This window comes from Zerene cesonia, chromosome 11 (genome assembly GCF_012273895.1).
Source record: "Zerene cesonia ecotype Mississippi chromosome 11, Zerene_cesonia_1.1, whole genome shotgun sequence".
Lineage (NCBI taxonomy): Eukaryota > Metazoa > Arthropoda > Insecta > Lepidoptera > Pieridae > Zerene > Zerene cesonia.
In genome coordinates this window covers 4,898,882-4,917,488 of record NC_052112.1, presented here as the reverse complement: position 1 = coordinate 4,917,488, position 18,607 = coordinate 4,898,882, and the positions used below count along the sequence as shown (strand labels likewise).

The window sequence follows — 18,607 nt, the reverse complement described above, 5'->3', positions numbered from 1 at the left end:
AATTAAGCATTAATTTTAAACGCAGTTCTTAGATGTACCTATTTTAGTTATGTGACAACTTAATCTGTCCACTTATTCTTTAAGGACCACCAACTATACAAAAATATATTATTATTTGGAAAGTATTAAAAATATAATTTTTCTGTGTCTCTTTATATGAACAATAAAGCATTTGACGATATTTTAAGTTAAGTTTAGGGAAATGATATAATTAAAACAATGCATGTTCAACCAATTTCGAAAGTTTATGAGATAACTGATTATTACATACAATTATGGGTGGGTCACTAATTTCGAATTAAAACTCTATTCAAGTATCAACAAAGTCATCGCTGCCATTCATAAGGTCGAACATTAGAACGTGCTAATGGTCATAGAATATCTATCTAATTATTTCATTGTAGCAGCTATGGACAACCATTCGAATGGTCGTTGATTGATATCACCAATCCGACGGACGTTGCGCTGTACACCAATTTAACTCTACACATTACTGTAATATATCACAGTGTCTGAACTTAAGTGAAGCAGAAGTGATTTATGAACAATGTCATATTGCAGGTTATTGATTTTGCGTCAGGCGTACGAGAGTGTTAACTATTTTGTAGCTCCTCTACTATGTAACTTTTAGATCGTCTTGCTAATGGTTATTTCTTGTAAGCATCTATACCTATAACTGGTTGATAACCGTTATCTTTGAAAATAAATTTGTAAGCACCGAGACATGTGCATTAATGGTTTATCAATGTTAAAATGAAGTGAATGTTGATGTGACTAATTTTTAAAACGACTCGAGTTGATAGTCATTTATTATATCCTCGAGTGAATATTTAATAGATAACACATTTCAATGTTTATTTAAGTGAAAATATAATCGAAATGTAATGAATATAACAAAGTAACAGAATTCTTTATTTAATTTATACTTTACTTGCTATTCGCCCGTGATACATATTTAGTCGATGTCACTCAGTTAAATTGCAGTTCTAACTGTGAAAGAATTGCTGAAATTGGTCCAGTGGTTTTTGTGTGAGACATTACAAACATACAAAAAGACAAAAATTAAAGTTTCCCCTTTATTAATATTTGTGCAGAAAAACAAACAAATAGCAAAGTATTCTATTTTTCAATATTTCATTTATAAGTGCTTCAGTATAAAATGTTGCTTAGGCCATTTATACTCTCGCGACCTTAATTCCAAAGTATGTATTTGAATTACAATCTGTGGCCAGATCGGTTAATAAAATGGAATATAGATCATTTGAAAGAGTATCAGTTAGCCTTGTATAATTTGCCACGAAGCCGAAACTCTCACCGGTTGTTTTAATAATAATTATGCGCGTGCACAACTCCGGCCCCCTTTCAATGCTGCACTGAGCACGCAAGTATACAACGGATTTACGGTTGAATAAACTCCAATACAATATTAAGTAGTATTATTGTTATTAAAACATTCCCATACCTTTACGTTTTTGTTGTCATAATCACTATTTGCCTTCTACTCACCGAGTATAATGCACGCAATTTTGGAATACTAATTGTATTTCAATAATACAACTCATCAGAAAAGATTTTGTGCGATAAATATTAAGTATTATTGTTTGACGGTCTCTAATTATGTTATCTGTGATACTATCGTTAATTCATTTATTAACTTAGCAATATTTGTTAATTAATTAGTGATAATATCACATATATATATTATTAAAGAAGGTAACAATATTGTGAGACGCGAAGAAAAGCTAATGAAAGCGACGTACCTATAACACCGTTTAAGTAAATTAGTTTCGGCCCGAAGCCATTAATTTTCTGCACGGTCTCGTCAATGCGGTCGATTGCAGGCAAATTAATCGAATAACTATAGTTATATTCGTAGAACCGGTCTCTATTATGGGCATTCTTATAATTCCACGACGAAAAGTGAAAATAGGCGTTGGGCGGACTGTTTATTGGTAACGATGACAAACAGTTATTTTATTGTTCGTATAGAAATATAATGTAATAATAATTGATTATTGTCTTTACATTCCTAAGATGAAGAAGTTATTGAGGTAGGGTTAAAGTTTAAAGGATTTGAGAATGTGCCCCGTGGATCAGCACAACAATTACCACTCACCGAACAAAGCACAGTAACATTGTGTCTACATCTTATGATGCTGACTGACCTTTTGTGAGAGAGAGACGTCGCTTCTTTACAAATTATGTTTTTTTTTCTACAATTAAATGCTCAGTGCGCAATCTTATTCAAAATAATCAGTGTGTCATATATGAAATATATAATGGTCTAAACCATTCTAATGTTACATTATATTACGTCTAATTATAATAATGTACGTAACATATAATTATCTCTTTATATATTCCATTATACATTTAACTTTAGGATCTCCGAAATAGGATTTTGAGCTACTAACAATATTGCATATGTAGACCATGATAGTATCTCCCGCGTTTTTCCTCTTGCCCCCCGCCTGTCTGGATTATTAGACCACACTTTTCGAAGACTTCTCTGTTATACGTCCATCTGTCCTTCATTAGGCTGTATGTATCTCATGAACCAATTTGTACGATACCCTTAATGCCCCGAATCCGACTCGCCCCATACTTTTTTATGTCTGTCCTGTAACTAAAATGAGGTAGTCTTATTGAATTTCCGTAATTAGATTCTCTATTGTTTCCGTTTACATAACAATCAATTCAGCAATGAGAGTAACAGTATCTACGAGTAGGAAGGTATACAAGCTAGCTTTCGATTTCATAATCCAAAGCTTTATCGGATGCAACTTAGTGATGTAATTTTGAAACGTTCACCGATGCAATCTGAATCTAATAATGCAATACTTTTGAGATCACCATCATTTATTCGTGATGTTAAGAGTAACTATAACTGACAACAAGTTCTGCAATGCATTTAAGATACACTGAATATAGTTATGTGTGCTTCTACGTGGTTGAGACTTGTATTATGTTGTTCAAATTTAATTTGATAAACATCAAACTAAATTCATCAGCAAGACTTGGTTTTTCTCTTGTCAATTATAAATAATTTAATAATTTTATTACATAATTGCCTTTTAATTTATATAATTCAAAATTACAAATTTACGATATTGATCATTTACTTAGAAACATACAAGTAGTTACTATTGGATATTAAAATTCTTCGTACAAAGAGTGATAACACCAATATTATCAATAGGTATAATATTAACACAAGAATAAACCCTTACAACTTGTACTTATAATTCTGTGCCCTTACCGAACATGTACTGGCGTTCATTTAAATTCGCTACCTCTAGATATCTTGAAACATTTTTAAGATATCTATTTTTTTATTATGGAGTATATAAACAATCATAACAAAGCAGCATACATCAATCACACAGTGTATATAGAGCGAAAATGACGACTGATACAAAACCAGATTTCAAAAGCGATTTTAATCATTTTAGTTAGATGGCTACCACGTGGAGGTGGCAATAGAGGTTAAACCAGTTTCGAATACGGCACAGCCACGTGCTGCATGCATTTACTCTTAATTCTAATGCTCTGTTCAGTCATTGTGCTGAGGCGAAGAATGAAGACCACCTAAAAGAGTGTTATCAAATATATGTAGCCACTAATTGTATCAAATATTTATAGCTTGTTGATATTATCTCGCGGTAAATCATACGTATCAATTTAGATTACATCTACATTAAAACATACTTTGAATTGTTCGTAACAAATAAAAAATGTGTATTGAGTATCGCTAGTCATAACTTCGCAGAAATTGATGCTAAGTACATGAATCAATCGATTATGATAAGAGAGTAGTACTGACGAATAAATATGATAAGGTGTAAATAAAATGCTAGCAACATCGATTTCGTAGATCTGTGCATGTTTATAAAGCGGCAGCTTAATTGCCACACAAATTCAAAATCTTCAATGTTACATAATTTATAGTTTAATAGTTCCGGACTCGTCGGTCATAAACTCAAATATAAGATGCGATAACGAGGATTACGAAGTGAACACAAAGTATAAAGTACACTTTTACACTTGTTTACTTTTTGTATGTGGATAATTGCATCACTGGTTTTGATAAGAAGTTTTTGCGCTATTCCATATGGCATTGACAGAAATGGATGAATAATCCGATAGTAACACCAAGGGAAAACTAAGGAGCGGTTCGCGTGAGCTCTGACATTGAGTAATGAGACGCCGTGAGATGCCACGAAATTGAAGTATGTTTTATTTTAATGAACCCACAGTACACGATGTGGGCCAACCGTTGGATATTCTATTACAAATGATGAAACCTTGCCTGAAACTTGATTGATTTTAGAATGCGGAAACCTATTACTCTCATGAAAATGTTTATTGCTTGCAGTTCGCTAATCGAATGAGTTATTGGAAGGCAGATAAACATAGTGCCTATAGAAAAATCTTCGTATACGCCTGTCCTATAATTTAGATTGGCGGAGAGCTGATGCATCGTAAACTTACACTTTTCTATACTTATTACCAACTTGTTTTATTGCAAATTCCCAACCTTTATGTGAGTTGCTTGGAGAGTAATTAAGTTTTTAATTAATTAAATATGCCATGCAATTTAAATTTATTGATCATCCAGCGATAGGTAATTTCCGTTATGTTATGTTTTATATCCTGAAGTTATAATAATAATACTGTATCTGTACATGACTGAATTATAGAAATGATTTATTTATTGCAGGATGGAAAAACTGTTTGCTACCAATCTATTATTAGCTAGATAATTACTTTTATACATTTGTTTTATAAAATGCGACTGTTCTGTTCTGAAATGAAACATATATCGTATACGAGTAGTAAATAAGGGTCCCATGTGCAATTAACAATCATAAGGCATGGTATAGAAACAATTTACTAGCAATTAGTATTATGCAATACAAATAGAAATAAGGTGGCGTTTGGATATAAAGTAAAGATGTTAAAACGATATATTCTTATGTCTGATTTAAACATGTTGAATTAATTCTAATCTCACATACACGGACTGACTGCGCAATAAGGCTCCACTTCTACCTATCGTAGGACAGTTCAGGTGAATTGAACAGTCAAGTTTCACGACAGGAAATACGTGATTGATAAATATTTAGCAGTCTCTTGAGACGCACGTAGCGTCGCAGGTGCGAGTGCGAGCAGGGGATGGCCTTGCGGTCAACCCAGATGATTCGCAGCCAAGTGCAGTCTCCCATTACGGAATCACCATCTCAGTATGCCTGTACAGTTATCCGCATAGCGACTGCGGTCGTGGATGTGGGTCGAACACTTGTACGTAAAATTAAATTTATCATTTGTGAGAGCACGCTTAACTGCGACCGTGGAGCAATTTTGATTTTCGTGTGCTGTGGTATTAGAGTGCTTGACGAAGATGCTTGCCGTGATAACGGAATTTTGATCGCATGCGTCTTTCTCGAGTCACGTATATAGAGCATAATTTGAGCATTGAAAGCATTAATTTATCATTGTTCGGTGTGAAGTCTCTTAACGATTGCATGTACAAATATTTGTGCTTCTTTTTTATCTCATTTATAACTCCACGATTCTCTGTACCTGCTCTTGCGTAACGTTTTTTTATTAAGCTGTTGATCTTAGCATCGTCATAAAATATAATATATTCTTGATAAAAATGCAGCCATGTGCCTGAGCCAGACATTAATATTATCCACACGCATTCTCGTCAATAAATGCGCATTACTCCTAGACTTCGACAGCCTGGCGGAGGGGACGGTCCCCATCTATCATCTGATCGCACTAATTCCTTTATTGATCGGTGGGATCGGTAAATTTTTAAAGTCGGACCTTTACAGTCAGTTACTTCAGAAAAATAGGATATTAAAATATTTGAAATAACTTTTAAAGTAGTGTAACTGGCTTTATTCAGGTTTCAGAATTATCCAAACTCTAAAGATAATTAGGCAAAACGCATTTTTTTATCTTTTTCATACATATGTACTGTACCTTTTAGAAAATTAACTTATTAAATTGTCTCGTTTCTTCATTATTAATGGACACGTGGTTTATAATTCCTGTATGAATAATATTTGCATTGGATCGTGTAGAATTTATATGTCTACATTTCAAAATATCTTTACAGACCAGTTTTTTTTTTACGTAGGTACATATTAGCAAAGATTGCATGATGATAAGAGAGACGATAAAACCACTCAAGTTTTTATCTGTGTCTTCATGTAAATATAGCGCCACAAAATTAAGTCAATGACAATATTTGAATCTCACTTGTGTAAAATGTTGATAACGAAATGCGGGCGATGTTTTAATATTGATTCATGTGAAATCTACCACTGATAAGATGTTGGTAAAAACCTATTTGAATCTAAATATTCGTTAGTTTTCTATTTAGCGTAATAGAGAGGCTTTTTTGTATAAATACCTTAAAATATTTATATTTCTATCAAGATATGAGAACGTAGTTCAGTATAGAACTTTGCAACCTATTAAATATCACGTGATTCATTCGTTATTAATTTTTAACGGGGCGTAATTCTAACATTTAACAGAATACTTAGTACTAAATCTCGTTTTGTAGGTGTATAACAAGATTTTAAGCTCAATTGTAGTTCCATCTATAATCACGTTACAGAATAACCTAGTCTAGTCAAGCCTTGCCCATACGCAATAATGCATACAAAGAACTGTGCATTTCTCTTTATCACTCAAGCAAACTAAACCCTTTGTGAGTGGCCTTGTGTTGACTTATATTAGCTCTCACGGCTCTTCAGCTCACTCGGTGTCGTGTGAACTTATTATGATCAACTCCATTGAGTCAGATGTTTGGGTTCGGTGTGAAATAAGTTTACAAACAAGGCGCGCGTTATTGATCTAACAGCTTCGCCCAGACTAGGAACCCCCGTAACACAGGTACATGCGCCGAGTCTACCCTCCATAATTTACCGCCAATGAAATTATGCGTTTACTTACTGTTTCCGCGTACTAATTACCTTAGCGGAGGAGGCTAGCTATAGATAAATGATTTTACCCTACGCTTCCAGTGCACTGTAAATTTCCTCTGATTTTAATTCACGTTCTAAGCGATTACGTTGAGTCGATATGGCAATCATAAAAATCACGGCTATCTAATGCTATATATTGTATTGGATAATGGATAATCTGATACGTATTGCATTTGATAATAATGTTATTGAATGGCTACGTGTAATAAATACGATACCTACATAGTTCAATCCGATACGTTTGCACTTTAGACTTACATACATTACATATTAAGAAAATGACTTATTTTTCCTCCGATAGGTATGACATTTAGAAAAGCATTGCGTAATTATGAACACCTTCATGATCATTACATAAAGCAAAATATCGTGCCGTCGGCAATTCTCACTTTTTCAAATACCATCGTTTGATATTTGTTCACGCAATTTACTCCGTTACGCAAAATCAATACAATGCTAAACGACTCAAACTAAATAGAAATGCTGTAGACGACTTCGTTGAATATAGAAGTTTGACGAACATAGCTTTTAATTGCGGCCTAGTTTCTATTAAATTGAAGGCTCTGCAAATATTGCTGTTACGTTCATATACTTTTTTAATATTATTATGTGAATGTAAGTTTGTTTGTTACGCTGTCACGCCAAAACTTTCCAATTGATTGGTATGAATTTTTGTACAAAGATAGTTTGAAGCCCGAGAAAGGACATAAGATAGTTTTTTGACCGAATATAATAGGCAATGTGAACTATGTGGCTAAAACCCCGACTTTTCCTTTTTTATTTACCACTCTGCCATTACTCCTTCTGCGAGGTTTTATATATATATATATATATATATATATATATATATATCAACAATGTTAGTCTCTATACTCCTCCGAAACGGCTTGACCGATTCCTCTGAAATTTGGTAAGCATATTGGGTAGGTCTGAGAATCGGCTAACATCTATTTTTCATACCACTAAACGATAAGAGTAAGGCAGAACAGCGTTTGCCGGGTGCAGCTAGTATATATATATATATATATATATATATATATATACATTTTATACAAACATATAACTATTTGATTTTATTTCTGTCTTAATGAGAGAACACGTTAATGCCTTAAAATATTTTATAGCAATTGAAAGTAACATTTAAAATAGGTCAATTTACTTAAGCTTCGATGAAGTTATAATTCTCATTGGTCATCAGTACATACTCCAAAAACATAACATCAAGGATAAAATTTCGAACTACACCACCTTATGTGAGCCAAAATAAGTAATTTCTTACTGGTATATATGCCACTGGCATTTGGCACCATCAATAACCCTGTCAGCTTTTCCTGAATACGCATTTCCAAATAATGGATTTGATTATAATGGCGCAGTATAAATGCAAAACGCTTGTTAATTAATACTGATAAGATTTATTATCAAAATCGACGCAAAAGTAGGTACGTTTCATGTTACTGATTGTATATACCGATATCTCAATCATTAAAAAAAATAATTGGAAAGCCGGTGATTAAAATTTATGATTAAATAGAAACAAATTATATTTGTGTCTTTATTTGATTGTACTGTTGATATTGTAATCCCTTTTTAGTGTTCCGTACCCAAAGGATAAATAGGACCCTATTACTAAGCCTTCGCTGTCCGTCCGTCTGTCTATTTCTCCTGTCCGCCCGTTTAGCTATATCTCATGATACCGATACGTGAAACCGGTACGTGATAGATAAGACTGTTAAAAATTTTAGGAATAGTATATTTCTGTCACCGCTATAATAACTTATATTAAAAAGCAAGCTTAAGCAACGTTTGAACATAAATTCGACGCTTAACTTTTTTTTATTACTTTTGCTCTTTAGCTTATTTATACGGAACCCTCAGTGACGCGAATCCGCCTCGCATTTTAGCGGTTTTTCTAGCGTAGATCAAAAAATTTCGGCCACAATACAAACGCGTACATAGTAAAGCAAGAGGTTCTATAGGTAATTTTCATTAAATCCATCAATTGTATTCAGTTATTTACAGTCGACAGCATATCTGATGGTGCTGATGACTTGCATAAATTATATACAAAGATTTTCTATAGTAATCTTTTAAAAACATTATATAATTTAAAATATAAATTTCTTCAGTTTAAAATAATATATATTAAGACTACTCTGTAATTGATAAAATATTATAAAACGAATATTCCACTATGCGATGAGGCACTCTTTGTCGCATAGAATGCGTGTTTAGTACCTACATTTATTTTATTGGCCAAAGTCCAATTTTCATTGCGCTAACAGTCAATACAATTATCTTTTTTTTCGAACAGCTCTATAACGTAAATACGGCTTAATTAGTTTATTTTAGGACGGTAACCTATTTTACTAACGAAGCTCTTTAGTTAGTGATCAGTGTCGCACAGTGGAGCTTAGTCCTCTGATGTCCGATAGAGCTTCAGCAGGCGTAAATGTCTCCGGTCACGCGAGTGGTCCCACCGAGACTTGACAACATTATATTGATTAAAATAAAATTGTTTCTTGTAGTCACGGCATACCCTACATAGCTAAGAGAGAACCGACAAAAATTGTACTGTTAGTGCATAGGATGTTTGTTAATGCATCTATTTAATATAAAAAAAACAAGATGAAATATATTTTATGGTAGCATTTATAATGTTGTTATGTGTTCTATAAAAAGTTATATTTGATTTCGTGAAGACACAGAATCGACAATGCGAAAAAGGTATTAAGGAAATAAGTCTACTTAGGTACACATATCAATTACGTCATAAAAATGAATGGTCATAAAAATCAATTATAATTATGGTTACATACAACAACATGAATCAAATACAAATATTGAGCACTCGAAACATAAAAAGTCTCTAAAAATATAAAAATTGTCCTGTCTCAAATGCATCTATTTTATAATTAGTTGAAATCTCAATTCTTTACAGATGGATGGCACCAGTGAGTCTGGCTATTCACGCGCCGGGCGCTGACCTGACTCCTACAGTGAACAGCATCAGATACTTGCGAGATTGCCTTAGTAACGAGCTCGTTAAGCAGTTCGTCACCTTTCACATATTTTTTTCCCACAAACATATACCTAGTAAGGTGAGTAATTTAAAATGACTATATCGTATATTAAGGTAATAACATACGTTGCAGCCATAAGTATGTGAAGTCACATGACTTCATTCTATGAAAAGGATTCACGTGTAACATTAAAGCATATTTTTTTGCGTAGCATAGATGCGACGAAACTTTCAACGTTAGGCTGAAACAGGGAAAATCATTAGTTATTAAAACTTTAGTGGTAGAGATATCCTCTTTTTTTTGGAAGAGAATATTGAATGACATAGGACCGGTGCTTCTGGTGGTGATAACTTGATATGAAAATAAACCGCGTTATAACAGAACCTTTCGCTAAAATTAGACTCGACTATAATTGAAAGTCACCTTTTGTTAAAAGTCATTGATGAACAAGGCCAAGGGTAGACCGGCCTCCGAAATTTTGGCAATGTTACATTTTTAATAATAAAATTGTTTATATTCTCTTGATCCATCAAAGATTCTTACAGTACACGTAGCTAACGCTTCCATGGTTGAAGATCTTATATTTGTAGAATAAACTCCCAATCCAAAGAAACGCTTAACGTAAAATAAAACTTTCAGTGTGTTTTAAGAGTATGTACTGTGTTGTTTAATAATAGAAAACTACCATTGCATACTACTTAAGTAAAGTGTATTCTTTTATAATATTTAAATATAGAAGTGAGTCATAGACAATAAAAGGAGGTCAGCAGTCTATTTCAAGCTCTGAAATGAAGCTATAAATTTTAGTATGACGGGTATTCTGTTGATACTTTGTAAATCGATGCATCTGGTTTATTATGAAATATTATTTTATAATCTGTACACGGCCAGAACCACTACAAAGGTAGTGGTTCTTGCCGGGTCATCAAATCATCAGATCAGCACTAAGATTTAACCATAGAATAGGTGCTCAGAGATATATCTTATAAATTTCATGTTCTTTTCAGATACCTGATCCAGATGTCCTTATACAGACGCCTTACAATTGCTCTGGAAAGCCCCCTTACGAAAATATTAACTCAACATATATGAAGGATAAGAATCTATTATATCCAGTGAACGTTGCGAGAAATATAGCAAGGGACGCCGCTGTGACACACTTCATACTGCCATCTGATATAGAGCTATATCCTAGTCCGAATTTAATACCAAGATTTTTGAATATGATTGCACGTAATGCTAAGCCACTGAGTACGTCCACTAACCCCAGAGTGTTTCCGATAAGCATATTTGAAGTGGATGCCAAAGTTCAAGTAAGTTTCCTCAAATTTCCTTTATAGAAATCTATCTTTCATTAGAATTTGAAAATTCTGACCGACAAAAGGGTACATTACATTTGATACAACTGCTTAACTGATGTCTGATACAGAATGTTTAAGTAGGTTTCTTATTTTGATAAATAAATTAAAAACAGTAAATGACTTTTAAGCTGACCCAATAAATGCAACTTTCAGGTGCCATCGACGAAAACGGAGCTGCGGGCGATGTTGGCTAACAAAACTGCCATTCCGTTTCACAAATTCGTATGCCCTAACTGTCACAATATTCCCCAAGGCCAGCAATGGATGAATGCAGCTGAAACCAATCGTACGTATCACAGTTATCGTTTCAATGTATATCCCTTAGTATTAAAATTTATTCACCATCAGCTAATTTCAATCCCACTGCAGGGACTCGGGCCTTCCACGAGGGTCTATGTCCATAATGCATAATTAAATTGAGACCAACGATTTTCTCTTGCCTGATGTTGGGACTTTTCAAAGAGTCTAGCCAGAACTGCGCATAATATTTAACTATTTTCAGTACAAGTATTTACACAAATACATTCCTTGATACTGCATTATTTACTACGATCTTACATCACTATTATAGCAAAAATATTCTGTGCAATTGTGTGCGTATCGTACGACGTAGATGAGGTTTAGAGAGGGATACGATGGCCAATGAATTTATATTATCCAATTCTGTCATAAAATAAAAAATATAGTTACTTAAAAAAAGGGACATAACGCAGGCAAAGTAATTATTAGGATTAAACGTCGATTATATTTTTTATACATTCAGGTCTTCAAGGGTTTTATCATTTAATTACCGTAACAACATCATTAAATGGAACTGCGCATGATTACGTTAAAGCCTTCATTTATGAATAATAATAAAATATTTACAGCGGGAATACCTATGTTTAGATTATGTGTAATTAAATATAGATTATTCTTATTTTTATAGATATCGTGAATGTTTTTGTATATGCTTTATTACAACAATCTTTAATAATTGCCTACTCGGGGTGCGTTGAGAACTTAATTCTCATGCCAATAAGTGGATGCATTTGCGGCTATAAGGGGAAATTATGAAGATTATGGAAAATAATGTTCCTAGGAACACAATTAGTACCGTTTCCCGTGTAATTGTAATACAACAGCAATTAATCTCAGCACTGTCGGTATCGTGAGCTATTTATGCCGTAAATAGTATGGCGTGGACTGCGTATGGGGCATTCTAATTGTGTATTATGGTTCAACGACCGCAGTGCCCGTCGTTCCCAGACGGTTGGCTCCATTCTTACGCTAATTTGCAAAATCGCAAACTTTGCTACCGCAGCCTTGCGCAAGATTTACTGACGCAACCGATCGATTTGCATGGATTTTGATAATCTCGACGAGTCATTACTTTCACGCTTATTCAATGTAAATATGACTATGTTTGCACCTTTCGATGTACGGAACGATTTATAGTAAGAGCTCTAAAAGATGCACTGTTAATTTTATGTTTCGAAAGATTTTAAGACTTTGTCTTACTTTGATTGGAGAGTTTTTTAAATTGAGCATTTCTATTAAAAGCTCAATTTAAAAACTGATATTGAGAATTTTTCTTTTTAATTATTTTTTTAAGATTAAATCTTGTATTTGCAGAAATGGACGTGTTTCACGTGGGAAAACGCCGAGGAAAATTTGTCCATTGGGAACCAATCTTTATAGGAACCCATCAAGATCCTTACTATGATGAACGTCTCAGCTGGGAGGGAAAGAAAGACAAAATGACACAGGTATTATTATATTGTTTTTTACATAGACTACTCGTATAAAGTATTATAATTTAATTTTAATGATATCAATGTTTCTTATTATCATTATTTTGTTTACAGGGCTACGTGCTTTGTGTGAAAGACTACGATTTTATGATATTAAACAACGCTTTCCTGATACATAAGCCCGGCATCAAACATTTCGTGAAAAATGCGAAAAGAGACGCCATTGCAGGCCGGCAGTCTGCATTCGTAAAAAACGTTATAATGCCCGAATTAAAGAAACTTTTCGGAACTAGAAACGGTTGCGCACTGTGACGAAAATCTTTGAAAAGTACCACTAGAATTTGAATGCACAACGCTAGCTATAATGTGTTGATCCACCAAAGCGCAACTACTTTAATAAAAAATATACCACGTCGTTTAAAACTCTAAAACATTATACAAGAATGTGCTCTCTAAATTGAGCTGTATAAACTAAATTGTTTCGCAATGGAACGATGTAATTAATTTCAGTCGCCAATTTTTTGTTGCTAATTGGAACCGCTTCGAATGCTTGACACACTGACTTGGCATCGCCATATTACCGCAACGAAGATGCTAGAATCAATTAAGTTTAAAACGATTATATAGAGTGTGAACGCTTTGGTGGAGCCACGTTAACTTTTTTTTTAGATAATCTGTGAATACAGGGTGCGATTTTCCGCCTGCCTTTTATACACTTTTATACAATGCGGTGAGTAGTTGAAACGAAACATATCATATTGTTAATTCGATGATTTTAACGTAGACAATATCCAGTGAACAATCCGTGTCTTTACTCATATGATAATTAGTTTTTGAATTGACATCTTACATTGCCTAATTTTTACATTCGCGTGTCTGATAATTCAGATTACACAAAATTGAGTCCAGAGAATTGCTAAGTTATTCATATAATGTATTAAAGGCCTTAAGTCATTTCTTTTTGTCTAAGTAGAACAAATTTTATATATCGCCATTGTAAATAAGTATTCTTGTGCTAAGACATTTTGTTTGAGTAAAGGAGCAACTTGACCGAGCTATTTAAGTGCTTCTTTACTACGCAATAACATATATTAATCTTAATATTAATTGATGATTATATTGCTTAATATTTTTAGGTTCTTGCTATACTTAGCATAATGTGATTCCAAGATATATAATTCAGAAAATCCAAATTATTTTGTAGATATTTTAAAATGCGATGCACAAAGTCAATCGTAAATTTTCATGGTAAATTCCTGATACGCATTTTTTACGGTATATTATTATATTATGAATATTATAATTAATAGATACGCTATTATAATCGTAAAATATAATACGAATAAGTCACTATTTTGCTTAGCTGTTAAAAATATAGCCATAAGTGCGAGTCCGTTTTCCATTAAAATGCCTATTTTATGTATAAATATAGCATTGACTTTGGTATACATATTCAAAAATTATATACCTACTATTAATTAAGTTGTATATTTAAAATGGGCCTTATGGTACTGGTATTAGTGTTTAAACTCACCACGTTCGACTTAGATTTTAAGTTAGTTTAAGATTTTTTCTTTCTACTATCGGTTTCGTGAAATCATTTTGCAATGCTCTTATTGTGTATTAGAACAATGCACAATATAGGCATTTAAAATAGAACAATACATTTAAGATTCGAATATTAGTTTCGATGTAGCATTATGCCCACTTCTTAATTAATTATTTATGCTTACTTTAGTTTTACGCTCTGGGTTTTGGTAACGGTATATGCATGTGGTGAGTTTTCACTTTAAGGCGAAGTGCCTTTAGATTAAGCAACATATAAAGTCTTGCAATGTGATCATTTAAATGTATTTATCAGTATGTATAATTTTAATCTTGTGATCATAATTTCGGACATTTCATTAAAATTTAACAGGTACCTTGTAATCTGAAATAAAGAAAATCAAAAGTTATCGGTTATTTTATTTTCGACATCAACATATACCTCACGAACTGACTTCTTAAAGTAATAATAACGTAATATAAAAATATAGATTTGCTTCGTATAAGCCAGTATTAATTGCTTTTAAGTATGAAATCAAGAATTAAACACTTCGTGCACCAAACTTTCATGTAATATCCTGTAATTGAAAATATTTAATTGACTTACGATCTATAAAATACATTTAAGTATACTGGAAAAAATATAACGAAGTCAGATGCTGTAAGAAATATTCCATTTGACCGTCTATATGTTGGACCTGGTGGATAATGAGTATCTGGTGGACGACTTGAGTTCCTAAATCTAGCAAACTCATCGTAAGTTTCGATTCGGCTTCGAGGTCGACTACGAGGCTCTACTGGAGTATTTTGTTCTGAAGACAATTCACTTTGGTTCTCAAGTTCTTCATGAGAAGATCCTTCTGAAGACGGTTCAGATTCTACATGGGTCTTTTGAGACTTTTCTTGAAATTCTTGAGTAATTTCTTTCACTGTCTCATTGGTACCTTCCTGATTTGTTTCGCGATTATCAATTTTGACTTCTTCATCCTTGTCATCCCTAGATACCCAATAAACAGCACTTGTCAATATATTGTCTTCAATTATATTTGCCTCGGAATTATAAACGGTACTTAATAAGCCATTATTAAATGGATTTGTGATATGACTTATACTAAAAATATTCCTCATATATCTTGGAAAAAATATTGCAGCGAAAAAATAGATTGCAAAATATGAGAAGGCGCACCGTTTGTATGTCATATTTAAATTTAAAAGACGGCGTTTAACCATCGTTCGACAGTCATAGTATAAGGATCTCTTGGCACTTGGGTGACACTGACAGAGAGGAGGATAAAGAGAAAGCGTACAGTTATAGAACGCCTCTGAACTCTAAGTACAAATTATATGTAATTATCTATATGTTAACCCTGGGGTTAACATATAGGTAATTATATATAATTTGTAAAGTATTAATTATTAGTAAATAAAGTTCGCTTATTGCAAAATTAATGAAAATGTTTTCAATTTATTTCACGATCATGATCTAAATAAATATGGGAATTGGTGCCGGTTTAAATACTAGCTGATACCTACTAGTGCAAGTGGAAATAATTTTTGATGTTCCTAGTTAAGTCATATGACCACAAGATTTTCTAACATTAAATAGTCTCTGCAGAAACCAAATTGGTCGCTTTATTATAATTATTCCTATAATAATAATTCTACTACCTTAATCATATGGTCAACAATAATAGGTGATAATGCGATGATACAGATGTTCTAAATGACTGTGTAACGAACATTGCACATACCTACTTAGGTGATGACTATTTTATCAAGGATCTTGTAGATGTGAAAAATAATTAATAATAATTTAATATTTGTTATTACTATTATTTAATTTTAAGAAGACTCCTTAATTTAACTGAAGTGTACGCGAATACTCATGGTCTAGTGTATAATGCCAAAAAGAGTTGTTATGGTGTTTTAAGAAGGCGCCAAGCACCTATCGGAAATACCATCCATAAAAATCAATGGAGTCTCCTTGGAAAAGGTCTACCTTTTCCAAAGAGACTCCATTGAAAAGGTCTACCCTTTCCAAAGAGACTCCATTGATTTCTCTCTCCATTGATTTTTGATGGTAAAGATATTTAAAGCTGTAGACAGCTTATATTGCGACTATGAAATTGAACGACGATTTAGACAGTGAATGAGAACGAAGAGCACGTTTGCACGTTGTTCCACCGAAGCAAAAATAACTTTACTTAGACCATTTTGTATGTATACACGTGTAATTATAAGCTTACGTTGTATACACGTGTAATTATAAGCTTACGAGACTCTGCGTGTCCAATACAATAATGCCTTCAGGGTGTTGGTGGTTCTGCCGCGCTCCTATGGCACCTATGGGGTACGGGTGTGGTGCACAGAGTGAGCGTCAGCCACAACAGGATCCTAAACATGATAGCGTCTCCGTTTGACTACCCCTACCTGAATCTATGAAGGTTTCATGTTCGGACCAGCATTGCTGTTTAATTATTATGTGCGTCTTTACTAACAAAAAAATCATTATATTCTCTGTTTCTAACAAATTTGGTACATGTATTTTTATACATTAATATAGACAAGGAAAAAATAAAAAAGTAAAGAACAGTAGTAATGGAGGAATAAAAAATTTTTAAAATACTTATGACGCAAACGGTGCCTAAAATAAATCCAATATTTAATATGAAGCAGAGACTTCAAGTAAAAATGTTTTAACTCTGATAGTTGTTTTACATCCTTTATTCGACCAACCCACCTTTTTTAAACAAACATATAATCGATATTTGGCCTGACTATAGCTTATACTTGAAATTTTTTATTTATCATCATTATTAAATTAACTAGAAAAAACACTTTTAAAAAATATGGGTTTGAAATTATCCTCAAAGGTTTTAAAAGATCTTTTCAATAGTAGTATCATAAAACTCATTAATATGAAATATACATAGCAAACAAAATAACAAAGAAATAATGCCTATGCTAAAACAATTCCAGTGGAATCCTTTATACAAAATGGGAAATCAAATATCGCGAAATCCCAAATTACTTTGACATTCCAGACGCTTCGCTTGCAGAATACTGATGAACTAGCGGCTCAACGAACAGATGAGATAAGGAAGTTGATCCTAAACTACGTGCGCTACATTAAACCCACCGAACGGTTTTTCCATCTACATTTAAATATACTATATATTGATATCCAATCTTTTAAGTTTAATTCTATTAAAAACGCTACTGTGCTGAGTCACTATTTAAAATAATATATTAACATGTTTTGTACGCATTATGGCGACCCTAAGCACGACTTGGAACGGGTTTATAGTTAAGATAATAGTTTTTAAATCTTGTCAACATTTAAATATTCGTCTATTTAAATTCCATTCACATATAGTATATCCGATGAAATCATTTTTTTAATAAAGCTCCACCAAGTGTCTTTGTTACGACCAGAATCAACTAAACTGTAGTATTAGCAAATTATGTTTATGACTTTTTAATATTTTTAAAATATACCAATTACCAATATAAAGTAAACATTTCACGTAAAGGTGAACGCTGTTCATTTTGTTTTTTTTTATATAGAATGATGATTTTTTTCCATATTTTGGCTTTCGAAGCGTTCCTTCGATACTCATTATTTATTTAAAATCATTTGGACGTTATTTATAATATTTGACTATTATAATAGTGATACTTTACGTTTGGCAACTGAAAAAAATAACAACAACTCGGAGTGATTTACGATACAAAGACGCCATCTGTATGTTAGTCGCGACTGGATACCGAGGTGTCTTATCACTATAATCTCCATTGTGAAGTATTTTGTAAAGAATCACGCTTGTACATAAATACAATGTTTGAATGAAAAATAATGTTTAAGTATTACATATATATACATCGATCTCCGATTAATAATAATGAACTGTTCTTATTGAAATTTGAGGACGAAGTTAATT

The 18,607-nt window shown here is 32.9% G+C and overlaps 1 protein-coding gene across 1 annotated transcript in view; it reads left to right on the top strand.

The window, feature by feature from the left end:
• Positions 1-15,076, top strand: part of LOC119829901 (beta-1,4-glucuronyltransferase 1) — a 39,847-nt gene extending 24,771 nt beyond the window's left edge. Inside the window, exons 3-7 of the mRNA XM_038352609.1 lie at positions 9,946-10,105; positions 11,035-11,340; positions 11,542-11,674; positions 13,003-13,136; positions 13,236-15,076. Of these exons, the coding sequence (XP_038208537.1) occupies positions 9,946-10,105; positions 11,035-11,340; positions 11,542-11,674; positions 13,003-13,136; positions 13,236-13,433 (931 nt within the window). The 3' untranslated portion in view covers positions 13,434-15,076. The remainder of the gene's footprint in view (positions 1-9,945; positions 10,106-11,034; positions 11,341-11,541; positions 11,675-13,002; positions 13,137-13,235) is intronic.
• Positions 15,077-18,607: the final 3,531 nt, after the last annotated feature.